The following is a 22,099-nucleotide window of genomic DNA, read 5'->3' as shown; positions in this document are numbered from 1 at the left end:
TGTAAAAAGATGTAAAATGTAATACAATACATAATAAATACCAGAAATGTGACAGGAGCATTGAAAAAATAACCGTGGTTACTCCTTTGTCAGTGCACTAAAATTACAGAATTTCAGCTTTTAGTTACCACCTTTTAAGGGGTGACAGAGGAAAAACCCATCTTAGTTTCATACGAGTAATCATCTCCTGAATTTTGTCGCATGAATTGAGAAACACCCTGTATACTGCTGGAAAAATGTATTGCCCAAGCATTCCACGTCTTTAGTTCTGGTCCCTTACATTCTTATTCCAGTTCTGTCTGCTATTCACTCCTAGTTTGGTAGTTGATGCGATTTGTTTTTACAAAATAGTTTTGAAAATTTTTTTGCTATTTTTTCCAGAGGCATATCTAAGGTTTGGTGATTTTCCGAGAGGAACTTTGATATATTTCTGTTGACTTCTCGTATGAACATTCTGAATTTCGAATGATAGCTTTCATTATAAAAATATGTTGAGTTTGTAGACCTGTGTTATCTATTATTGACAAGTAGTTATTCAAATATTGAAAACCCATATCAGACTCGATTATCTGTTTATGAATAAACATTATTTGAGATTCGTAAGTGATATTATGACACAATCCAAATGATGTTATACAATATTTCCAAGGATTCCTCAAACTGAACTTATTATCTTAAACAAAAAATAACCTGCATTGCAATTTCATCGTAAAAAGTGGATTATTTCATTATTTTCACTCCCTACTTCTTTAATACCTAATATTTTTATCTACCAGAAATTCTTCCTTTTACTGCCATATTAATTGAGTTCCTTAGAATTCTTACCTGATCAGATTATGAATAGTATGGATTGTACTATGACTAGAATGTGTCTACAGACCCCTTCGGATCCTCTAGATATTCTGTTACACCGTGATGACCTTAAGGTTACTTAATTTTTGTTTACTAATCCTTTCAAAAGCTACAGCTACAGCTTCAAAGCCGCATAGATAATGTGAATATGGTTTCTATAGAGGTTTTCACCCAAACACTGCTGAGCTCGTTTATTTATTGTTACTATACCTACCTGAAAATGTGACTGCTTTTCAGGCCACAATAATAATATTGACACAACAAAAAATTAAAATGGGCCAATAAACAGTAGAAAGGAAAATGATAAAAGGGTAACTGTCAGGGTCAGAAAGAATGAGCGACTAGTGAGTCCCAAACTGACACCTAAAAAGATATATAAAAACGACTGTGCTCAAATTCTAATTGCCACATTTTTTGATTTTTTAGATAAAAATCTTTAACGAAGTTAATGAGGATAAAGTGAGATTGTTAATAGCAATTTTTGTTAGTAAGTTAGCCGAAATATTTAAAAATGATAAGATGCGGTGTACTCGTATGAAAGGGTAGGTAATTAGTAATTAGGTAAATGTGTAACTTTTGGATTTTAACGCTCGGAATTTAATAAAAACTAAGAAAAATCGATGTTTTGCACTTGAGGCTTTTGTATGCTAAAATCGATTTAGATCTGTCAAAGTTGATAATCTGAAACGAACCCAGCATTGGCAAATACGACAGCAATTACTACGAAAAGTTAGAATATTAAATAAATTTTGCACCGCGATGATTACTTGCCTCTTAAACATTAACTTTACCTCTATGTTTTGAGGATGATTAAAACACATTTTGGGAATTTTTAGTTGTTCAACAATTATTTCTTGACTTGAAATAGTTTTTACATTTACAGTTAGTTCAATTTGTATTTTATTTTATCTACGAGTATCGTGAATTGATATATTTAACTGTTCTAAAATGAGATTTTTCAATGTCTTTCAAATTGAATTTGGCACTCCGTTGCAAATAGACAGTGTAGTTCAACAGTGTTGTCTCTTCTTTTGAAATATTTCCAATATGTGTAGATGGGAGCCCAAATCTGAAAAAGAAGAAATATATCTTTTAGAACCTCTGCATTATTGACAGATGCTTTCTCAACTCAGCTTTATTATATTGTATTGTTAAAAAAAATCGGTTTTTATAATTTTATGATGTAAAACACTACTAAATAGTTTCAATTTGGTTCTGTACATATAAAAAAAATGAAAATGTAAATTTTCCTTAACCAGATTCGAGCCCGGGACCTTTTTGTGTGTTTAGATTTCCAGTGTTTGAAAATTTATTATTACATTATGTTGAAAAACCAACTAACAATGGATATAACCTTATCGTGCCGTTGAAGAACTTGAAGAAGTACTGAGTTCTAGGCCAAAAAATAAACTCATAGAATACTTCTCGATTCTCATACACATGTATATGTATGTACAAATGAAGAAAATATAATAACTTATATTGCATAACACTCCCATATTTACAATCTCCTTTTTGTGCTAATTTTGTCAAAACCTTGATTGCCATAGGCACATAATAGAAATGTATTTGCTTTTTAATATCGGTAACGGAAACCGAACAACATGTTAAGGGTTACATTTATCAGACTATGTCATTATAAATGATGGTTTTCTAGTAGCATCAAGGGGAATTTCATTAACAGAACAAACATACCCTTATTAAATATATTTTCAAGTAGAAATCACGCTAAGCAGTGGGAGTTCATAACTTTTAATCTATGAAATCGATGGCATTCTAGATCTTTTCAAAAAGAATTTGACCCCAATTTGAATTTAATTTATTCATCGAAATCATAGAATAATAGTAATTGATTATACAGGGTGTGGCGAGAAACGAAACGATTAAACGTAATGGCGGATCCAGATATGTTGATAATCTGGAATTACGAGACAGTTTTGGATTACGCTGAGCTAAAATATAATGTTGTACCAAATGTGACACTTCAGATTATACTAGAAGTAGTTGTCAACTTTGTCAATTCAAATAAAACCTAGAATTTTTCATCTTTTTCTAGATTTCTACATGAAATTTTAGATGAAATTACTGGACTACATCCTATACCAAAAAATGAGATACTTTCGAGATATTTTTATTTTTTCAAAATGTTGCAGATTAAGCTGATATGAAATTGTAACTTGAGCACACACAAGCTATTCCATTAATCTCACTGATTCCATATGTCCGACACATTGATATTTCATACAAGGTTTTTTGATTGCAGTGGATCCGTGGATCCATCCCTTCACCCCCGAAACAAAAGAACAATCAAAACAATGGACTGAAGAAATCAAGACAATGCACCAGCTCCCACATTCGTTATTGCGATTACCAAAATTTATGAATTAAAGTTTGAATTGCTACCTCGTGCACCTTATTCGCTGGATTTAGCCCCATCGGATTATTTTCTGCTCCCACACTTACGAAAATCGCTCGGTGGTCAAAGATTTTCCAGTTATGAAGTTGATTACAGCAGTTAATAGCTATTTAACAAAGGAGCAGTCTCACCCAAAGTAGAATCTAGTTCAACTTTTAATTTGTCTGTGCTAAGGTCTTGCAAACAAAAATTTTGTATCACATAACGATGACCAATTTTTCCCATGTTTACAAATTCAATAAAAACGTTCAGTATTGCTGGCTGCCAAAAAAATACTAAAAAACAAGGCGTCTTCAAACTTGAAACATATGCTGTTTAGATTGTTATAGTTTCTGGTACAGTGGTATTTTTCATGCAACTACCGCCATCTCTGGAACAGATCAGGTACTTCTGGGAACTAATCCCCAAGTATGCCTCAATCCCACGGTATGTCACATGACGATCTTGCAATATCAGTTTAAGCAACATCGATATTTCGATATTTTCTGGCACAACAGCCGATCCTGGACGTTCTCCACGAAATTTATTCTGTAGCGACATACAACCACGATTGAATTCTAAAAACAATCGAAACACTGAGACTAGAGATGGGTCTTTCATCACCAAAAGTCGAAGCGCGTTGATCAGCACATTGTTGTTGGTTTAATCTTTATCGGAAATCGTAGAAAATCATTACACCAAAATGTTCGCGATTCAATTCAATTTTTTTACCAAGACTGTTTAGATTGTTACAGTTTCTGGTACAGTGGTATTTTTCATGTAACTATCACCATCACTGGGACAGGCCAGGTACTTCTGGGACTATCCTCGTAATCAAAATTATGCTCTTTCCATACTGTATTATTACGTGCTCCGTATTTCTCTATAAGGCTTTCACATAAGGAAATAAATTTATTCAATTTATTTATCAGTTTGCTGAAGTTGCATCAAATATTTCAGTTCTATGGAAGAAGGAGACGGAGCTGGCTCAAACAGAACCACATATCATTAATCAATCGGAACAGAATGACATTGTGAGAGGTTTAGATTTGACCAGAGAGAAATCTACAATATGAGGCTTGATAGTTTGATGGAGTTTATTGCAAAGTGGTATTGGAATTATAACTTATCGAAAACTTCCTATTCCATTATTTCCCTTTTCGTCGAAAAAAGATAGATTAGTGCTCTGCAATAATATTGGTGAATTGATGTCATCATTATATCAGACACTTATTGTTTATTGGCGAACTAAACCGAAGTTTGAAAGCCGTTATACATAAAACTAAGTTTAATAGAGAGTTTTTTGAAAATGCTTCCCAAATACGGACCTAAATTTTTGTCACTTGCAACAAAATTTTTTATACCAAGTGAGACGAAAATTGAATTGTTCCTTACATAAGAAAATTATCTGAAGACCTTCATTTTATTGAGCATAAGCCCTGTTAAAAAATGTGTGATTAGCTTTTCTCGATAATTCTTTGAATTACCTTTTAAAAATTAATCTGCTGCTGGATGCATATCATAAATTATTTTCCTAGATTCTTAATCAAGTTTTTTATCATAAGTTCATCAAGTGATGAAAGTTTTCATCAGGAAATTTTAGAATATTCGAAGCGTTATCAAGGTACATGGGAACCAGCTATGCTTGTATACCATAGTTGAGACCTCCGAAAGGATACTGTCACTACTGACTACTCGTATAAGAGAAAATATAATAACTATTGAAGAAGAATAAAATTACTTCGTTACGTTGTATAATTTAATTCTTGGTTTGTTAGACTACACAACATTTTGCTTTAATTTTATGTTTTGAAGAGACAATGATTTTTTATTCACGAAGAATAAGTTCATATAATATGGAAATTACAACGAAAAAACGGAATTCATCAAACGATTATTGAAAATATAATGGATGGTTTTCGAATGAGCAAAATCTTGAACTTACTCATTTTATTCCTCGGTAGCTTGAACTTGAGCTTCATAAGGAGGAGGCTTCTCTTTGGTTATGAGTTTCAGTCTAATATTATCCGATGTAGAATCCTGTACAGCTATTTCAGTTGCTTGTACCATAATATTTTCCATCTCTACACTATCCGTTTTCTGAGGTGGTGGTGTTAGCTTCCTTTCCCCAAATGAAATAGCTCTATTATTTCCAGAAGAGGGAAGTAGAGTTTCCTAAGCCAAAAAGAATTTATACATTGTGTTCAGATAATAATTTGCTATTTTTTGTGATTTGCAAAAAAAATGTGGAGTCAAAGCTTTTTTCAAATAATTCAGTTTAAGTTGATTAGATGCATGCACACTATGTTGTCTCTTATTATATATATATATATATATATATATATATATATATATATTAGTTCGATTTATGAACGATAACGATAACCCGTGCTGACTTGCTATTTAAACTTGCAAGTTGCTTAAGTACTGCGTTGTGACTTGTAACTACATGTTTTATTTGCCATTGTTTAGTGCGTAAATATGTCGGTGATAAACAAAATATTTTCCTTATCGGATTGCCTAGCTACCAAATAAAAGGTGCAAAATTACCATATAATCGACAAGTTTTCTCAGTCCTATTTTACAATAATCGTGAGGTTAAATTGATTGTTAGTGAAAGCGCAAATCTAGTAATTAGGCAGTGCATCATATATTGGGAAAAAGCAAGAATTCCAACAAGGGCATTTCCTATTTGCGTGAAGAAACTTGTTAATTTATATCATGTTTGGAGAGATTTGCAAAAAAATTGTAAGAAAACTCAGATTACTTTCAAGAACCATGAGAACAATTTCAAAATTAATCTTGATAATTTGTTTGATATTGCACATGCCGATGCTCTTGAGAGAATAAAAATAGAGGACGATAAATTATTTTTAATGAAACAGAGAGAGCCAGGTCGACCGGGATGCTTAGGTGGTGTAGATAAAAAATTGGCAGAAAAAGAAGGAAGATCTAGACAACGACGATTAAAAGAAGTGGAAAGGATTGTGAGGCAAGGAGAATCACTAGCTGTTGCGTCTACTTCCACCATAAATAACTTAGAAAGTCTAGAAGATTCAAACGAAGAACCGATCCTGAATTCTGAACTTAGTTTGCCGGACGTTCCCTGTCATGATCAAAGTTCAAAAAGAGGTAGAAATAATCTCATCACACCTACTATAAAATCAAGAACAGAAGCAATAAAATCTGACTTCCAAAATAATGTACCCGACGTAGTCACAGTCCATTGGGATGGATGTACGGAGCTCAAAAGAAGAACGCTTGCCAGTTATTGCTTCATTTGACGGTAGAGAACAGCTTCTTGCAGTGTCGAAATTAGACAGTTATTCTGGAAAACATCAAGCTAAGGCTGTCTCAACAGTTCTCATTGACTGGAACCTTCACGATAAAGTACAAATTATGTGCTGCGACACAACAGTTTCCAATAAGGGTCGTTTCAATGGAGCTTGTGCTATTTTGGAGCAAACTTTAGGAAGAGAATTGTTGCTTTTCGCCTGTCGTCATCATGTTTATTAATTGGTTCTAAAAGCTGTCTTTGAAATCAAGAACATTGAAAAAACATCGATTCTAGTAAAATTGATGTCTTCATTTCGTGAAATACGCATACTTTTACTTTAAACATCTTATCAACAATTTGTGGTTTTCCTTAATGTATTGAAATACAAATACAGGATTGTGAAGTGAGAAAGACCAGGCCTCAACTGAATTATCTGACAAAACATTAAATGATGAAAAATGATTGTAGTAGAAAAGCCTCGTACATCTATCCGTGAAACTGCACTACAGAAATATTTTGTTTACGATACGTCTGTCACATTACAAAGAAGAATAAGTTTCAATTTTTCTAAAATAACGCTGGTACAGAAATTGTTTGTACAAGATCGCAGAATCAGATTTTGTGAAATGATGCAAAAGGTAGATATGATATTAATGCCGAATGAATGCAGAAATACAACTCAAATGCTTTTAATATTTTCACAGACATCAGTATCAATTATATCAAAGTAATTTTTCTAAGGCAGATTTAACGTATTTTGATTTATTCATAAATTAAAAAGGATCCTAATACGTGGGTTGCTACTTAAGTTTTTACATATAGCAACACTGATTTGAATATGTCGAATAAAAACAAATATTCATAATTGGATAAGACTTTATTGCTTTTCAGAATAATCTCCATGGAGATCAATACACTTTTGCATACTTTCGAACCAATTGTCGAAGCATTTTATCCATTCCGATTGAGATACTCTTAAAATATGTGATTTTGAACACATCAACCGCTTTTTCAGGTATAGAAAAACGGTAGCCTCTCGATTAAATTTTAATCTGTGAGAAAAAAAAATAATTGAATGTCAAGGACTGTGAGTCGTTAAAGTCATCAATTCGATGTTATGACTGTTCAAAAACGTTTTTGTTTGAGCTGATGTGTGAGAGCTCATTGTCATATTGGAGAAAGATTTTTCTCCAACGTTTGGTTTCTCTGAGTTTTTCGAACACTTCTGATGAATAAATGCTGATGCTCCCTTCAGAATTGACCGTTCTACATTGCTGTAGTAGAATGGTTACGACATGTCCAGTTATTCCAAAAAAACAGGCGACTATTTGCCTCTAAGTGCTTCGTGGGCGAACAACTTCTGTTGGATTTGGCTCATCTTAAAAGACCCAGCTGAAGGTTTATGCAATTTTAAATGTAAGCAAGTGGAACTAATCCCCAAGTATGCCTCAATCCCACGGTATGTCACATGACGATCTTGTAATATCAGTTTACGCAACATCGATATTTCGATATTTTCTGGAAAATATCACTTATATCACCCACGTATCAATAAAATTAATTCAATTAGAAGGTCTACGCTGAAAATATGAGTTACTCTATAAATATCTAAGTAGCAATCCCTCGTATGAGAAATTCAGTTGATAATAATTTTAATGAAATTTTATTTTAGCAGTTACATGCCAAAATTCAAATTTATAAATATATATAACGCTAGTAAGTAGTAGTTACAAAAATGATCTAAAGATGGTCAATACAGCGAAATCAAATTTTGGAAGATTATAAGGCTTAAGGGAACCCCCACATTAAAAATAAGAGACTCTCTGAATAATGAAGCGATGTTTATTTTAAATGATACAGTTATTGGCGACAGCTTTAAATATTCTGAAGTGATACTAACTCTAGATGGATGCAAGAACACAGAATATATTCGAAATGAATACTAGAGCAGGTATTATCGGCATCACTCTCATCAGACCATTGTTGTTTTAGAAATAAAATAGTTCATGAAATGAGAAATACAGTATGTTCAAGCAGAACGGTGCATCTCTACACTTTAGTTTTAATGTTCAAAATTACTTGAATGAAGTTTTCCAACACAGATCGATTGAAAGAGAGACTATCGGGATGAACTGAGTAATAGAATATTGATAACAGCCTATCAAATAACAAATCAGCAATGGCGAAATTGCCTATCAGTTTCTCATAATAATATTGGATACTATTAAACAGAAGAAAGAAGATAATTTAGATCTCTAATTAAATAATATTAATGAGTTTTCGATCATTGTTAATCATTCTTGTCAGAAAAAAGTTCTCGTGAATTATGTTTTCAATAATTGTAGACTAAATGAAGTTCAAAATATGTGATCTTGACTGTTGTATTTGTAATTCAAGAGATTATTGGAAACTAGATATATATACAAGGTGTATAATTCAAAAAATATCAATAAGTTACGTTGTAGTAACAGTGAATCCTGAATTTTCTTTCACGCATTTTAATTTTCCCTAGGATTGCCAATAAACAAACACACAATTGCAGAAAGAAAACCTACGCAAACAATATCAGTAGATCAGAACTGAATAAAATGGGAAGAAGCTATATAATACCACTATATACTGAAGCATTGGTAAAAAACCAGAGCCAGGATGATTTTATATCAACACAGGCTACAGAGTAATCACTTTAGAAAGCTTCAATAAAGCTAGAAATATCCTAACACAACTCTCCAATTAAAAATATAGACAATACCTGGGTCACGGATAATAAAGATGAAGTTGAAATCTTCGGCAAATATCTAGAAGTTGTTTATATCCTAATTTAGCATTTAATTAAGAAGAAGAAAAAGAAAAACTAAGCTTCCTTAACTTCTTCTTCCAAATGGCAACGTCCCTTTGTAATTTCGCAACTAGACAAATGAACAGGTCATAATAATATATAAAATGATTTTCCTATCTCTTGGAACGTAGCTCAAATTACTGTGATCGTCAAGTCCGAGGAAAATCCAGAAGAAGTCGTGTTATACAGGCTTATCAGCTTAAAATTCTCTCCAAATTATTTGAGAATATTAACACACTGTTTACACTACAAATCTACTCACACTTCCAATTTCTGACGCGTGTTTCGATAACCAAGTTATCATCTTTATAGAAGAATAACGTTAAGGTTAAATGCTCATACCTCTAAGCGGTTAAACCACACAAAAAAATCGGTAAACTTGATTTTGAATAAAAACACATATCGTACTCTGTACAAGAACAATAAAAATCTCACATTAATTTTCCGGACGATGGCAACCGATCGTTATTCAAATCGGTCGGCCCAATAAACTCGGCTAACAACCAAATCCACAGAAACAACAGATCACCACCAACAATACTTATCTTGGAAATATTCTACAGTGGTGTGGTAGCAATCTTATTGAGTTTAATGCAGAAAAGACTCAGGTTGAAGTATTTACAAAGAAAGCTGGCATTGCACCTCAGGATTTAGCCCTATCTGGACATAGAATATCATCTATACCGCAAATTCGCTTGTTGGGTATCGCGGATTTAGCTGAGGTAGCTTCACAAAAATTTAAGGCCAAAAAGCTATATACTCCGCAACAGCTTCTAATCCTTTACAAGATCCAGATTCGTATATCTTTGTAGTATTGTTAGCATACTTGGAGTTCGGCTTCCAAGCATACCCTGAGGATGCTGGACTCAATACAGAAGAGAGCAATTCAACTTATAGACGATCCAGAGTTGACCAGAAACTTAGACAGCTTAGAGCGCAGAAGGCAGACCTGACTGTTTTACCGAAACTTCCACGGGAGATGCTCTTCCGAGCTTTCCACATAATTCCACCTAGAGCAGTTTTTGCAAGACCTATTTGACATGCAGACGTAGCTCATGTACACCGAGTTTGTCTGCAGATACCCAGAAGCTCAATTTATTGGAACTCTACTAAGGCACGTCTATGCTACAGCCTACAGAATATCAATCAATATCAATATCCTCGGGCATCTCTACATGCCAGGCACCACTAGAACTACTCGAGTGTAATAGAGTTCACCCTCTGTGCTTGCTTTTTACAAAAAAAATTGAATTGTTAGGCAGATTGCTGATCTTCCTGGCAAAAGATTTTTTATTTTTATTACATGAATTACATCACTTTATTCCTTTTCATAAATATATCAATTCAAATGTGACCAAACTAAACAAAAATTAAGCTGGATGAAATGAAAAATCGGGCATAATTTGATAATTTGTTGCATGAAAGTATCAAAGTTAACTCAACAATTTTTCATTTTAATTATTCACCTGTTGTGTCTCGTTTCCATTACATGTTCTTTCCGATCTCCAATTGTCAAATCTATTCGGAGGTGTTCTTCTTGAAGCTCCATCGAAGCAAGGAAGAACTTGCTTGAATTCTTTCCTAAAATTCTCATTCAACCAAGCATAGAGAAATGGATTGTAGCAAGTGGACGACATCGCTATGGCATGAGATACAAAGAAGGTTAAATAATAAAAATTCCAGTTCTCCATCTGTTGACAAAAATCGTTTATAATATTAAATGCATTCAACGGTAGCCAGGATACCAAAAACACGGCAACCATCGCGATAAGCATTCTGTTTGTTCTCTTTTTTCTTTCTCTATCTGCTTCTTCTTTTCTACTATTTTTTGAACCAGGTTTAGATCTCGCTCTGTCATTCAATTTCATAGAAACGCATATGTAGCAATATGCCATTATGATAAAGGGTAAGAGGAACTGCATGGCGGTCGTAATTCCACCGAAAGTTCTTCTCCACTCTTCACTCGGCCAATTTTCATCACAAAAATACTTCTCAGAGTCTTTGTCGACGGAAAATAACTTCACGTACACCCCCAACGGTAGAGTTACCAACATTGAAAATATCCATATTATCAATATTATAATGATGCAAGTTGATAGTTTCATCCTAGGGTGAAAGGGATATATTATAACGAAGTATCTATCTATGGCGATAGATGTCAATGTTAAAGTTGAAATATACACGCTTGTTCCTTGAGTGTATGACACCAAATGACATATGAGTCTACCAAATACCCATTCACCTAGAAACGTGTATAACGGAGTAAACGGCACAGCTAATACGCACAACAATATATCCGACAGAGCTAAATTCGTTATAAATAAATTCGTCACCGTCTGCATCGCTTTATTTCGAAAAACTACGTAGCACACTAAAACGTTTCCGAAAATTCCCATAACAAATATACTCGTATAAATAATAAAAAACGCCACTTGCACCGTGTTGTCATTGATAATATCTCCATTGGTTGTAGTATTGTACATAACACCGCCTGTTATCTGGCTGATATTCATTTTCACTAGATTGACTTCATCTCCAGAAGGTTACCTCCGCTTCGAAGTCTATTAGCACCTGTGGACAAAACAAATTATTCAGTGCTAATTGAAGTTACTTGATGTAAGTCAATAAAGTGAACGGTTTTAATATATAAGTGCAATTTTATTTTTAGTAGTGAGGATATTCAAAAAATTAGCTGTCCGAACGAAACCTAAAGTGCAACGAATAAGAATTCAATTCAATTTCTAAGCATGAAATCGAATAGCGTTTTGTTAAATATTAAAACGTTAACGAACAGTATTAATTTGGATTAACGTAATTCAACAAATTAAAATGAAGTGATTATAAATAATTATTCGGCGATAATCATTTGCCTTATGAAACACGATGCTTGATGATGATGACGATGAAATGCTTGATTGCCTAGTCAACCACACGAAAAAAAAACGGAATGGCGAAAACGAAAGAATAAAACTTAACTAGAAACCTAGTTGAAACTGTAGATTAATATCCATGTTTGTATATTTTCAAAATACCTGAATACGCCGTAAGAGAAGGACTGGTCAAAGGTAGGAGAAGAAGTCTGTTTTTTAAAAAATAACTGAAATTACTCAATTATACGTAGTCCTTGTAAGTAACATTAAAAGTATTAGTAAAATCATCATAGATCTGAACATGTAATCCGTTTATATGTTTTTTTTCTACTCCTATGTGAAAAGTGCTTTGAATCTTAACGATTTGTAACACTTGTCTATGGTTTTAGTTAAAAATATAAAAAGCGTATAAAAGTCACCTTTTATTTTGACATGATAGCACATGAATTGATTTGACTTTAATCAGTAATTCGATTCTTCTTAACTTAGAAGTGGTCTTCTATTATTATTGTTGAGATTGAGTTTGAAATATGTATTCATGAAGAAATCATAATAATTGCAAATGAAGCAACATTTGTTGCCGGAAAAATCCAAAGAGAACTGTCTAGAAGAATATATAACACTTTTATGAAATAGCGGAACCAAAATAAAATTCACAACTTTACAGAACGCGCTTGCAATATTCTCACAACACATCAAACAATAAATTTCACAACTAATTTACTTTTCCTAGGTAGTAGTTTAGATTGAAAAATATCTAGAAAAAAATAAATGGATGATTTAAAACCGCATGACAAACAGATATAAATAACATGACAACTATAATCAGTAAAAATTGGGGAGCAGATCAAAATACATTGTTACACATATAAATCTTCTGTTAGATCTAACTATACTACTATACTTCACGCTTCCACATTAACATTAAAATCCTTGAAGACCATTCAAAATACAGTTGTACGAATAGCTATAGGCGTATATTGACCACGAGTTAAAAGCTTACAATGGCTTAATGGAGTACAGCTTCCACACTTTTATCGCAAATGTATGTCTTTCATAGCTCTCAATTCATGGAAATACGTTCAAACATCATTTTGGAAAGACATACTGCAAAATATGATTCGATCCACCATTTTAAGGAAAAGTCAGAAGAAATAATAACGATCTAAACTTAAATTTTCCAACAAATATCCAGGTCTCCCCAACCCGGTTAATTCTCAAAATCAAGTTTAATTCTAAGCTCAATATGTAAAAAAATTAGGAATGCCAAGTAACCCGAAAAAACCGTATTTTTAGACAAATAGAAATCTAACGAAGCAATTATTCTATGAGATATTACAAGCACTCATTCATATTAAACAAATCAAAAACGCCTAATATTAACAAATTTCCTCACTTCATACTATCCATATATCGAAAACAAATTTCCTTTCTATTCATTGTACTAATATCGTTCTTTAAAAATGATAATGCCATCATCGAATTTACTATCACATTCTGGTATAAAAAGAAATACGAATAGGTCAAATGCGTGGCAAAATATACGGAGTGCACAAAACAATTTGAAAGCAAACAAACAATCAGTGAATCTTTGGCCCCAATCGACATGGAACAAACCACACTACACATCTAATTAACGAATGGGGCATAGGCTATAGAACACAAGCTTGTATATTATTATAAAATTTCATAATGTGTGTCTTCTGTTGCCAATTAATGTAGCAAGCAACAGAAAAAATTCTTTTATTTACATTAATTGTTAGGAAAACATTCAAATTAATCCCTTAAATTTGAAAATAACCAAGTTATTTCTAGTATACATACGTTTTTTCTCATCAATTGAATGAGCTACTCTATTTTAGATCATTTGTGAAGTTTCAACAAGAAGGAGAGTTGTTTTTATCAGTTCCGACTTTATTTGACAAACACCATAAACAATATCAGTGTACAGGATAGGTTAAACAACAAGCAAATTATGTTTGGATTTTGGTTTTTATTGAATATAACCGATGTACTTCTTACTATTTACATTCTAGAAGCGAAGCCTTCTTTAGGTAATAATGGATAATTTTTCCATCAACAGCAAGTCGAACATAATATAACCTCAATATATGTATTATGAACCTATGTAAATCTATAATCATTAACCTTTAATGTTGGAAAATACTCAAATCAAATTATTTCAGGGGTTATGGCTGTTCCTACTAAATGATTCATGTAATTAATCGAAAACTGAAGTAGAGTTCGTTTATAAATTAATCAAAACATATCTTGGGACCACACAGAAATCAATACGGATGTTGATTTTCTTATTCAAGAAGTTGTTTTGAATCTCGTAAGGTTTCTTCAATATATTGTATCCTCACGTATTATTGGTTAGTTTATAATGTATACGAAAAATATACATATAGATTGTGTAAATCGCTGATGTCATTTTCTCTGTTGTGCTAGTCGATCAATTTAGTGAGATTTTTAAGTGAATTAAGTCACTACGAAGTGTGAATTTTTCAATGTATTGAGATGAAAATTTGATAATCGTATTTGAATAAAAAATTCTCTAAAGTTAAAGCTTTAGTAACGCTGGGTTAAATCGTTATTGTTCTGGTTCTGAACGGAGTATTCGATTTTTAATTTTCAAACAATTGAAATTTGGAAAAGCTAGTGATGAAATTTTCGAGTCAAATCGATGGTTCTTCAGGTTATTCTATAAATGTTTGGACTTCTTTCCTCATCTTGTAGTTTCGAAGCTTTTCGTCACTAGATTTTTGTACTCGATACCCTACGATTCGCGACTATAACTATCTCTCCAAATTTAGTATTCACTGAAATAGAGTTCTTCAAAAGATATCATTTTAGAGGACATTATGAAAAAAGAAATTGTTATACATGTAATTAGCTTCATGTTAAATATATGGTTTGAGCACAAATATTAAAAATATGAAAAATAGGAATGGTACAATGAGAGGTTAAGGCTGCTGCAAAGATACAGTCAAACATTTGTTCGAAGTTATAACATCTATAATCTTCAATGTGTTGTATTCTACATGATTCTGACGCTGTTACGTTGCATATGTTCTTTCTTTTATCGCATATTAACTAGAAAATTTTTGTTTTAAATCATGAAATTAAATTAAACCTATTTACATTGTTAAATCTAGGTGCCAAAAATCAAGATTAAAATTCCACTTTTTAGGAAAAAGTGGAAATATATGAGGCGATATATGTCGTGTTGAATCCGTAGACCCGGTTCTAGTCTTGAATTTTATTAATTTCAATCTTTTTTGAAAAAGTACATATAAGGTTTTTAAAGTTTTTAGAGTCTTATGAAGCTGAAAACTTGGATATACACTACTGGTAGGGGTTCTAATAATACGTGACCTGATCGATTTGCTCCGCCACTGATCTTTTATAAATCAAAACAATTATATATCATCACGTCGCATATGCATAGAAACGGTAAAAATTGAAAAGGTGTGCCTAAAATTGAAGACCGATTTCGAACAATCGTGTCGAGCATCGTGCGGTTACTAACTACTTGCGATGAGAAGAGTTGACCCAACGCAAATCTCCAAATATTTCATGAATATATTAGATGGTGTAAAGACACCACCCACAACCTCTACCACACGTAATGTTGAAAAGTAGTCTAAGTAGTTGAATATAAAGATCTGTCATACTGTGGTATGTAACATACTTGAAAGCAGAATAGACAAATCGAAGAAAATTTTCTGGCAAAATTAGTAACAATGGATGAAACATGGATTATTCATTATTGTTATGACGGTATCATTGAAATAACATGAGGACCTTTTGACATCACGTATATTTTAATAATACCATTAAATTTCCCTTCTAGGTTTCAGTACCATGATATTGCTTTTATGTAGGTACCCTCAATTAGTTACGAGAGTAATAAACACATGAACAATAAATAACATCTGTAAATAGTTACTAGTAATGATGTTAATAAATATGAATAATTCTTGGGTAATTGAATATATTGATAAACTTAAACTGTTACAACTCTCTTCAAAATGACCTTCACAATGGTCAATTATGAAGGTCAATATACATTATAATCAAAAATTAATTAATACTAAACAATGTTACTATAAATAGCTAATGCTCTATGCTAAACACATTCGTTGTTTTCTTACATTACTAGAGATAGTGTTTAATAAATTTTCTTAACAAATTTCATTTTAATTATGGTCTTGACTGTTTTGAATAATGAGATAGATTCATTTTTACCCTATGAACTTAAATTCACCTCTCCGGTTGGGATGGATTTAAATTTTCTTTTTCTTACCATCACTAGCCATTAAATTGAGATGATACGTCATTTGATCTAAAGCAATGTTGCCACATTAGTGCAAATTTCTATAAAAAATAATTTTGTTTTTATAATTTATTGATACCGTAAGATATGTAGGTCTGAGAAGCTTAGAAGAATTTTAAGCTTAAGTTTTCGTACTTCTCAGTTATGATAGAAATAAATACAGTTTGGCATTTTGTTGACCAAAAAATTCGATATTTTTCTAAAAAGGTTTTTTAATGGTTGTACTATTGAAATCTACAATGATAATTATAGTATACTAAAAAACGTTTAACTTCGTTAGCACATCTTGGAACAGGGTATTTATAAATAACATCGTATTTAGCGCATTCTGGTAAAATGTCCTTGTCGGTGATTCTGTGACATATTGATAGTTTGAATTGAATTTTTGAGATTTAAAATACACTTGTTAAATTGCTTGAATGATGTTTTACTGAACAGTCAGCGAATATAAAGTCTCCACGCATTTCATGATTTTTATGTACTTATAAAACTGAGTTATTGTTTTCCGAGCTTGATGGTTCTCTTATATCATTATAGAACATTTTTTCTTAGTGTCGATTTATTTTGTCTTTTTGTTATTTGAGAGTTCGATATTGGATAATGTAAACAGGTTTATGTTCTACAAGTTTGAATTTCTATCTAACATAAAAATACTGGACAATTCTGAACAAAAACTAAAAACATTATTTCGTCAAAGTTAGCTGCTTTAACTTCTATATTTTAATTGTAACAATCTTGCATGTTGTTTAGAAACTATTGATCTGTTCCTTTGCGCATATTTTTTTCAAAAAAACAGCGCTATTACTAGTGTTTTGTCCGTCCCACATAATTTTTCTCATATAATTTTTTTTCTTTGGGCACTGTCTCAAATCCTAAAATCTACTGATTGCTAACGGTAAAAAATGCGCTTCAGTCTCTCGCGCCGAGATTTTGAACTGTTTAAATGTCGAAATAGTTTCATACCGAGGGGGTATGATGCTTATATCGTCCTGAAAGTTATTTTAAATAGGAATAGATATTTTTCGCGACGTAGCCTACACATCATGGTCCAAACTCTAGGTTGAAGTTTCTGGAAATTGATACTGAACCCATCGTTCACACTACCACATAACCAATACTCACAATTAGACTGTTTGTATTTAGATAACCAAGTTATCATCTTCAGAGATTGAAGTATAATTGTGAGTGCTGGTGTAGTGTAATCAGTGTATTCACTACTCTAGAATACATTTATATTTAAAAATGAAGTCTCTTCCTAGAATAACGTTAGAGCATATAGAAATTTACTCACTACATAAAAGAGAGACTATTTAAATTTCGGTTTCTGTAGTACCTACGGCACTTGACTACCTTCAATAACAGCTTCAATTTGATAGCTTTTCTATGCGCTGACTATTCGATCTAAATAAATACTTATTCTTTTAAAAACATTTAAGTTTTAAAAAAAGGGAATCCGATTTTTATTTTTAAACTCCCCTAACCGGTCCTGTCTGGGGACGGTGCTTTTTCCGAATCATATTCCGGGTTGTATTGCCTAATATTAATCTGCGAATTACCAGAGAATGGACCTGTCCGAGTTCCTCTGTAATTAATACACCACTGATATCTCGGCGTTCTTTAGTTGTAATGGCTGTTTTCATTTGGATATAATAATTCCTATTTTAATTGTAGTATATTACGCTGAGATAAAAATTGGAATTATTTGGGCTCCAGCGGTTGTTATATCTACCAGCTTCAATAATATTGTCACCTGTATTGTCATCTATAAAATAATCTGTGGTTTGCAGAAATTGAACAATCTTTCTTTCGAAATGCATTAGAATTGCAAGAACATCGATAAGGAGAGTGTCAACTCTAATGGAATATAGAAAAAAAAACGCTATGACTTACAATTTTTTATTGTAGGTGAATCAGAGGTGAGTCAAAGGGATCAGCCCTTGTATATCAACAAATCATAACTAGCCATTAGTTTTTAATTTTAATGTTTCATACGACTGGCCTACATTTATTGGAAAGACCAATTTTCTGGCGACCTAAATTACTCGACGGATTGTGGAGAGGGTTTTTGGTGGTTGCGAACTCATTTTTCCCGTTGTTTTTTCATTACTTTTCAGCGTCATATTTCTGGATTTAATGAAGAGAGGATATCCGTTTTCCTAATAGATGTTGTTTGATGTTTATTAATACATTGTTTTTTGTTAGCGATCTGAAAAGTTTCGCTCTCTTTGTAACCAATGTAACATAATCCTATTTTTGTAGGTTTGTTTAAACTATTGACAATGTGATGGTTTCTCCCAAAGCATCCAAAAGTTTTTGGGATGCTATGAGATAATTTTATGCGTGTCATGTCAAATTGATGATTTCATTTCGTGAGCTAATTATGTACTGAACATATAAAAACATGTACTTTTGTTAATCAACTATTACTTCTTAATATTTCTGTCAAATATTCTGCTTTCAATTGATATTCGAAATATTTATTCTGTAGTGTGCATTTTGAGTGTTTGAATTCTGAGACTTTTAACGGAAGGAGATCTTGTGACACAAATTAGAAGTTATTTGCTAACACTAAATTGAAGGAAAATTGGTTGTAGAATTTGAATTATGAATGAGTTCATTCATTACAGAATCATTCTCATGTATTCGATCGGTTATAACTTTCCTGTGTAACTTGTACTTTACTTATGTAAGTATTGTCAAATATTTTGGAGCTTACAAAACAAAGAGAAAAGTTTTTGTCAAAATTTCAATTATGAAATAATTAAACATTTATTATTGTTTCAATACAAGAGTGTATTAAAAATATACATCCTCATCCTGATGATGTCAACACTTATCCATAAAGTTGAGCAATATATTTGCGCAAGCTTTGAGAGATTCTCACTAGAATTTCAGGCATTTTGAACGCTTAGTTTCTATTTGAGAATCGTATAAGTGTGTCAGTAATTAGTTTTTGCCTTCTTTATAAATGAAAGAGGATTTGTACTGTGTACCTACGACTCTGCACCATCATTTACAAATGTCAAATTTTTAGCAACTGAATTGCGACAATCGACAGATCTATCTGCTTCTTTAGTGACCGCGTTTGCTTACTTTTGATTAAAAGCTTACTCGAATTTTCTAGGATTTATTAACGCGGTTGAAACAAAACAAAATTGTTTTTTTCATCAGACCATAACTGTAGATTAAAAATGGATCTACTATCACACACCTAAAAAAAAACAGTCAATATAGTGAATTGTCGGCTTGCTCTATGATGATTTCGTCGACCGGATAATGATAATGTCCGTTTTTGGGATAATCATGGGAATGTCTTTATCAACTATCTTAGAAAAGTCTATTATTATTGCTATTTTCATCATAAGAGAAATGAAAGAACTTGTAATGTTGATAGGTTACGGCGATAGACTTCCAAGAATGAAGAAGCATGTGCTTTATTTAATAAAACACATTTTAAAAGACATCAGACTATGGAATGTCAAGAATAAGAGTCGAAGTAATATATTTTGTTGTTGTCATTAGAAGACAACCCTCAAGCAACTGCAACAGAAATTTTCTTACAAAAAAATGTTAGTCAGTCGTCGTTTGTAGTGAAGTTTTTAAAGAAAGAAAAACGACACCCATACAAAGTTCAAATTGTCACAAACTCTCAGAAGATGATTTGGAGACACTTTCGAAATCTTCATAGGATATTATGATGAAAATCCAAATTTTCATCATGGTAATACGGTCTAGTATTTCCAAACTTATATGAGACAGTAAATAGTTACAATTCTCGCTACTATGCCTGGGAAAATCACTGGATTCAGACAAAACTTGGTTAGTGCCCAAAAAATTATTGTGTGGAAGAAAACCATCAGGGAAAGATTTATTGGTATTTGTTTTTTTCGCGAAAATTCAACAGTCGATCAATATTTGAAATATCTTCGTGTAAGAGTCCTTCTGGACCCAAATGCACCATATTCTGATGCAAGTAATAGGGAAAACTTGGATCCCAGTATTTTATTCCAGTAAGATTGTGTACCACTCTATTATTTTCTCAATATTCGAGGGATTCTTTATAATCAGGTGGAATGGACAACGTGAATCGATGGAATGGCTACGTAATCTTACTCCCCTCGATTTCTTCCTGTCAGGAGATTTAAAAAATCGGGTCTAACTCACTGGACAAAGTAGAAGACTTAATGAAACATAGAATTAATCGTATAACTCCGGAGATGATCGAAAACTATGTAAATCAGATCTATCATCGTTTGGCCAGTGTTTGATATGAAGAGGATATACTTTGAACAATTCCTTTTTGAGGTTTAAAAGACAGCCCAAAGTTGAATTTATTTTGGTTTTTATTAATTTTCTCGGATTTTTTTTCTTATTCGATTATTTTTTATAAAACAAGCTTTATCAATGGGAGTAAGCCTAGCTTCCTATTTAAAAAAATTTTAATAATGTCATAACTTTGATAAGTGCTACGTTTTATTTTTTTATGTCAGAAATAAAATGAATTGTTTGAGGATTCTGTTATCAAATATGAACATTGTACGTTTCGTGAATTTAGTGTATTATCTCATAATCCTGTATATTAATCAGTTTTATTCTGAGAATACTCGTATTTTTGCTGAAATATTTTATCAAGGTTATTATGTCCTAAAATGGAAACATTTGTTATCATTTTTGTCCGGCGCTGCCGGCCCAATCTATTTTATTTCCGATTACAGCTTCTCCCAAAAAAAAGTGTAGTTACTGAATTTATTGGTGAGTAGTAGTATCTCAACTAATTTGAGAATACAATAGACTCAATATAGTATTCCTAATAAAGTTTCACGGTATCCTCGCGTACGAACTTTGTCCTCTATCATAAATTTAAACCACTGCAAAATTTTGAATGTGGTATAAAAGAACTGCATTGACGTGCTTTTATTCATCTGGGAAATTACGTAAAAGAAATTGAATTATTTGAACAACTTATAAGAGTGATTACGATTCGGGAATGTTGAGAAAGGGTTCAATGGTTGAGTTTATAAATTTAATACTGACAAAAGAAACCTTTAAGTATTTATGTCGAAACTGAAATTTTGTATTGAATACACGCTCATTCAATTTTGCAATACATAACAAATGTCTTTTATGGCATTTCGCATTAAACTTATTTGTCAGAACTTTATCCGACCATGAAATCGTCAGTTTGTAGCTTTAGAGAAAAGTAGAATTTGAACAAATTTAAGAAACTCGGTTGGTGTAGAAATAGGGTTTCATAAATAAAATTAATTGATACAGTGAAATAATTAAATGTGATACAAAATGAAACAAATAAATAATGAAAAACAAAACAACAAAGTTACGATGATATCCAAGAAGAAAAGATTGTTTACCTATTTCTACGTATATAATTTTTTAGTATTCTGTTGAATGAAATAAAAAAAAAAGAATTTTATTAGAGCTTTAGATATGATAGCAAAGTAGAAACGATAAACTGTGGAGTGATTTTGAGAAATTTGAAAATTGAGTGACGTGAACGCCTTAAATCATC

The 22,099-nt window shown here is 32.2% G+C and overlaps 1 protein-coding gene across 3 annotated transcripts in view; it reads right to left on the bottom strand.

Annotated features, from left to right (window-relative positions):
* Positions 1 to 1,672: 1,672 nt before the first annotated feature.
* The window catches only part of LOC130892690 (neuropeptide Y receptor type 2-like), a 69,208-nt gene continuing 48,781 nt past the window's right edge, over positions 1,673 to 22,099 (bottom strand). For all 3 annotated transcript variants that reach the window (XM_057798232.1, XM_057798234.1, XM_057798233.1), the window contains 3 exons: positions 10,830 to 11,934; positions 5,193 to 5,422; positions 1,673 to 1,921 (listed from right to left, as the gene is read on the bottom strand). In XM_057798232.1, coding sequence (XP_057654215.1) covers positions 5,198 to 5,422; positions 10,830 to 11,876 — 1,272 coding nt within the window. In that variant the 5' untranslated portion in view covers positions 11,877 to 11,934 and the 3' untranslated portion in view covers positions 1,673 to 1,921; positions 5,193 to 5,197. The remainder of the gene's footprint in view (positions 1,922 to 5,192; positions 5,423 to 10,829; positions 11,935 to 22,099) is intronic.

This window comes from Diorhabda carinulata, chromosome 4, assembly GCF_026250575.1.
Source record: "Diorhabda carinulata isolate Delta chromosome 4, icDioCari1.1, whole genome shotgun sequence".
Classification (NCBI taxonomy): Eukaryota; Metazoa; Arthropoda; class Insecta; order Coleoptera; family Chrysomelidae; genus Diorhabda; species Diorhabda carinulata.
This window is presented reverse-complemented; position numbering and strand designations above follow the sequence as displayed.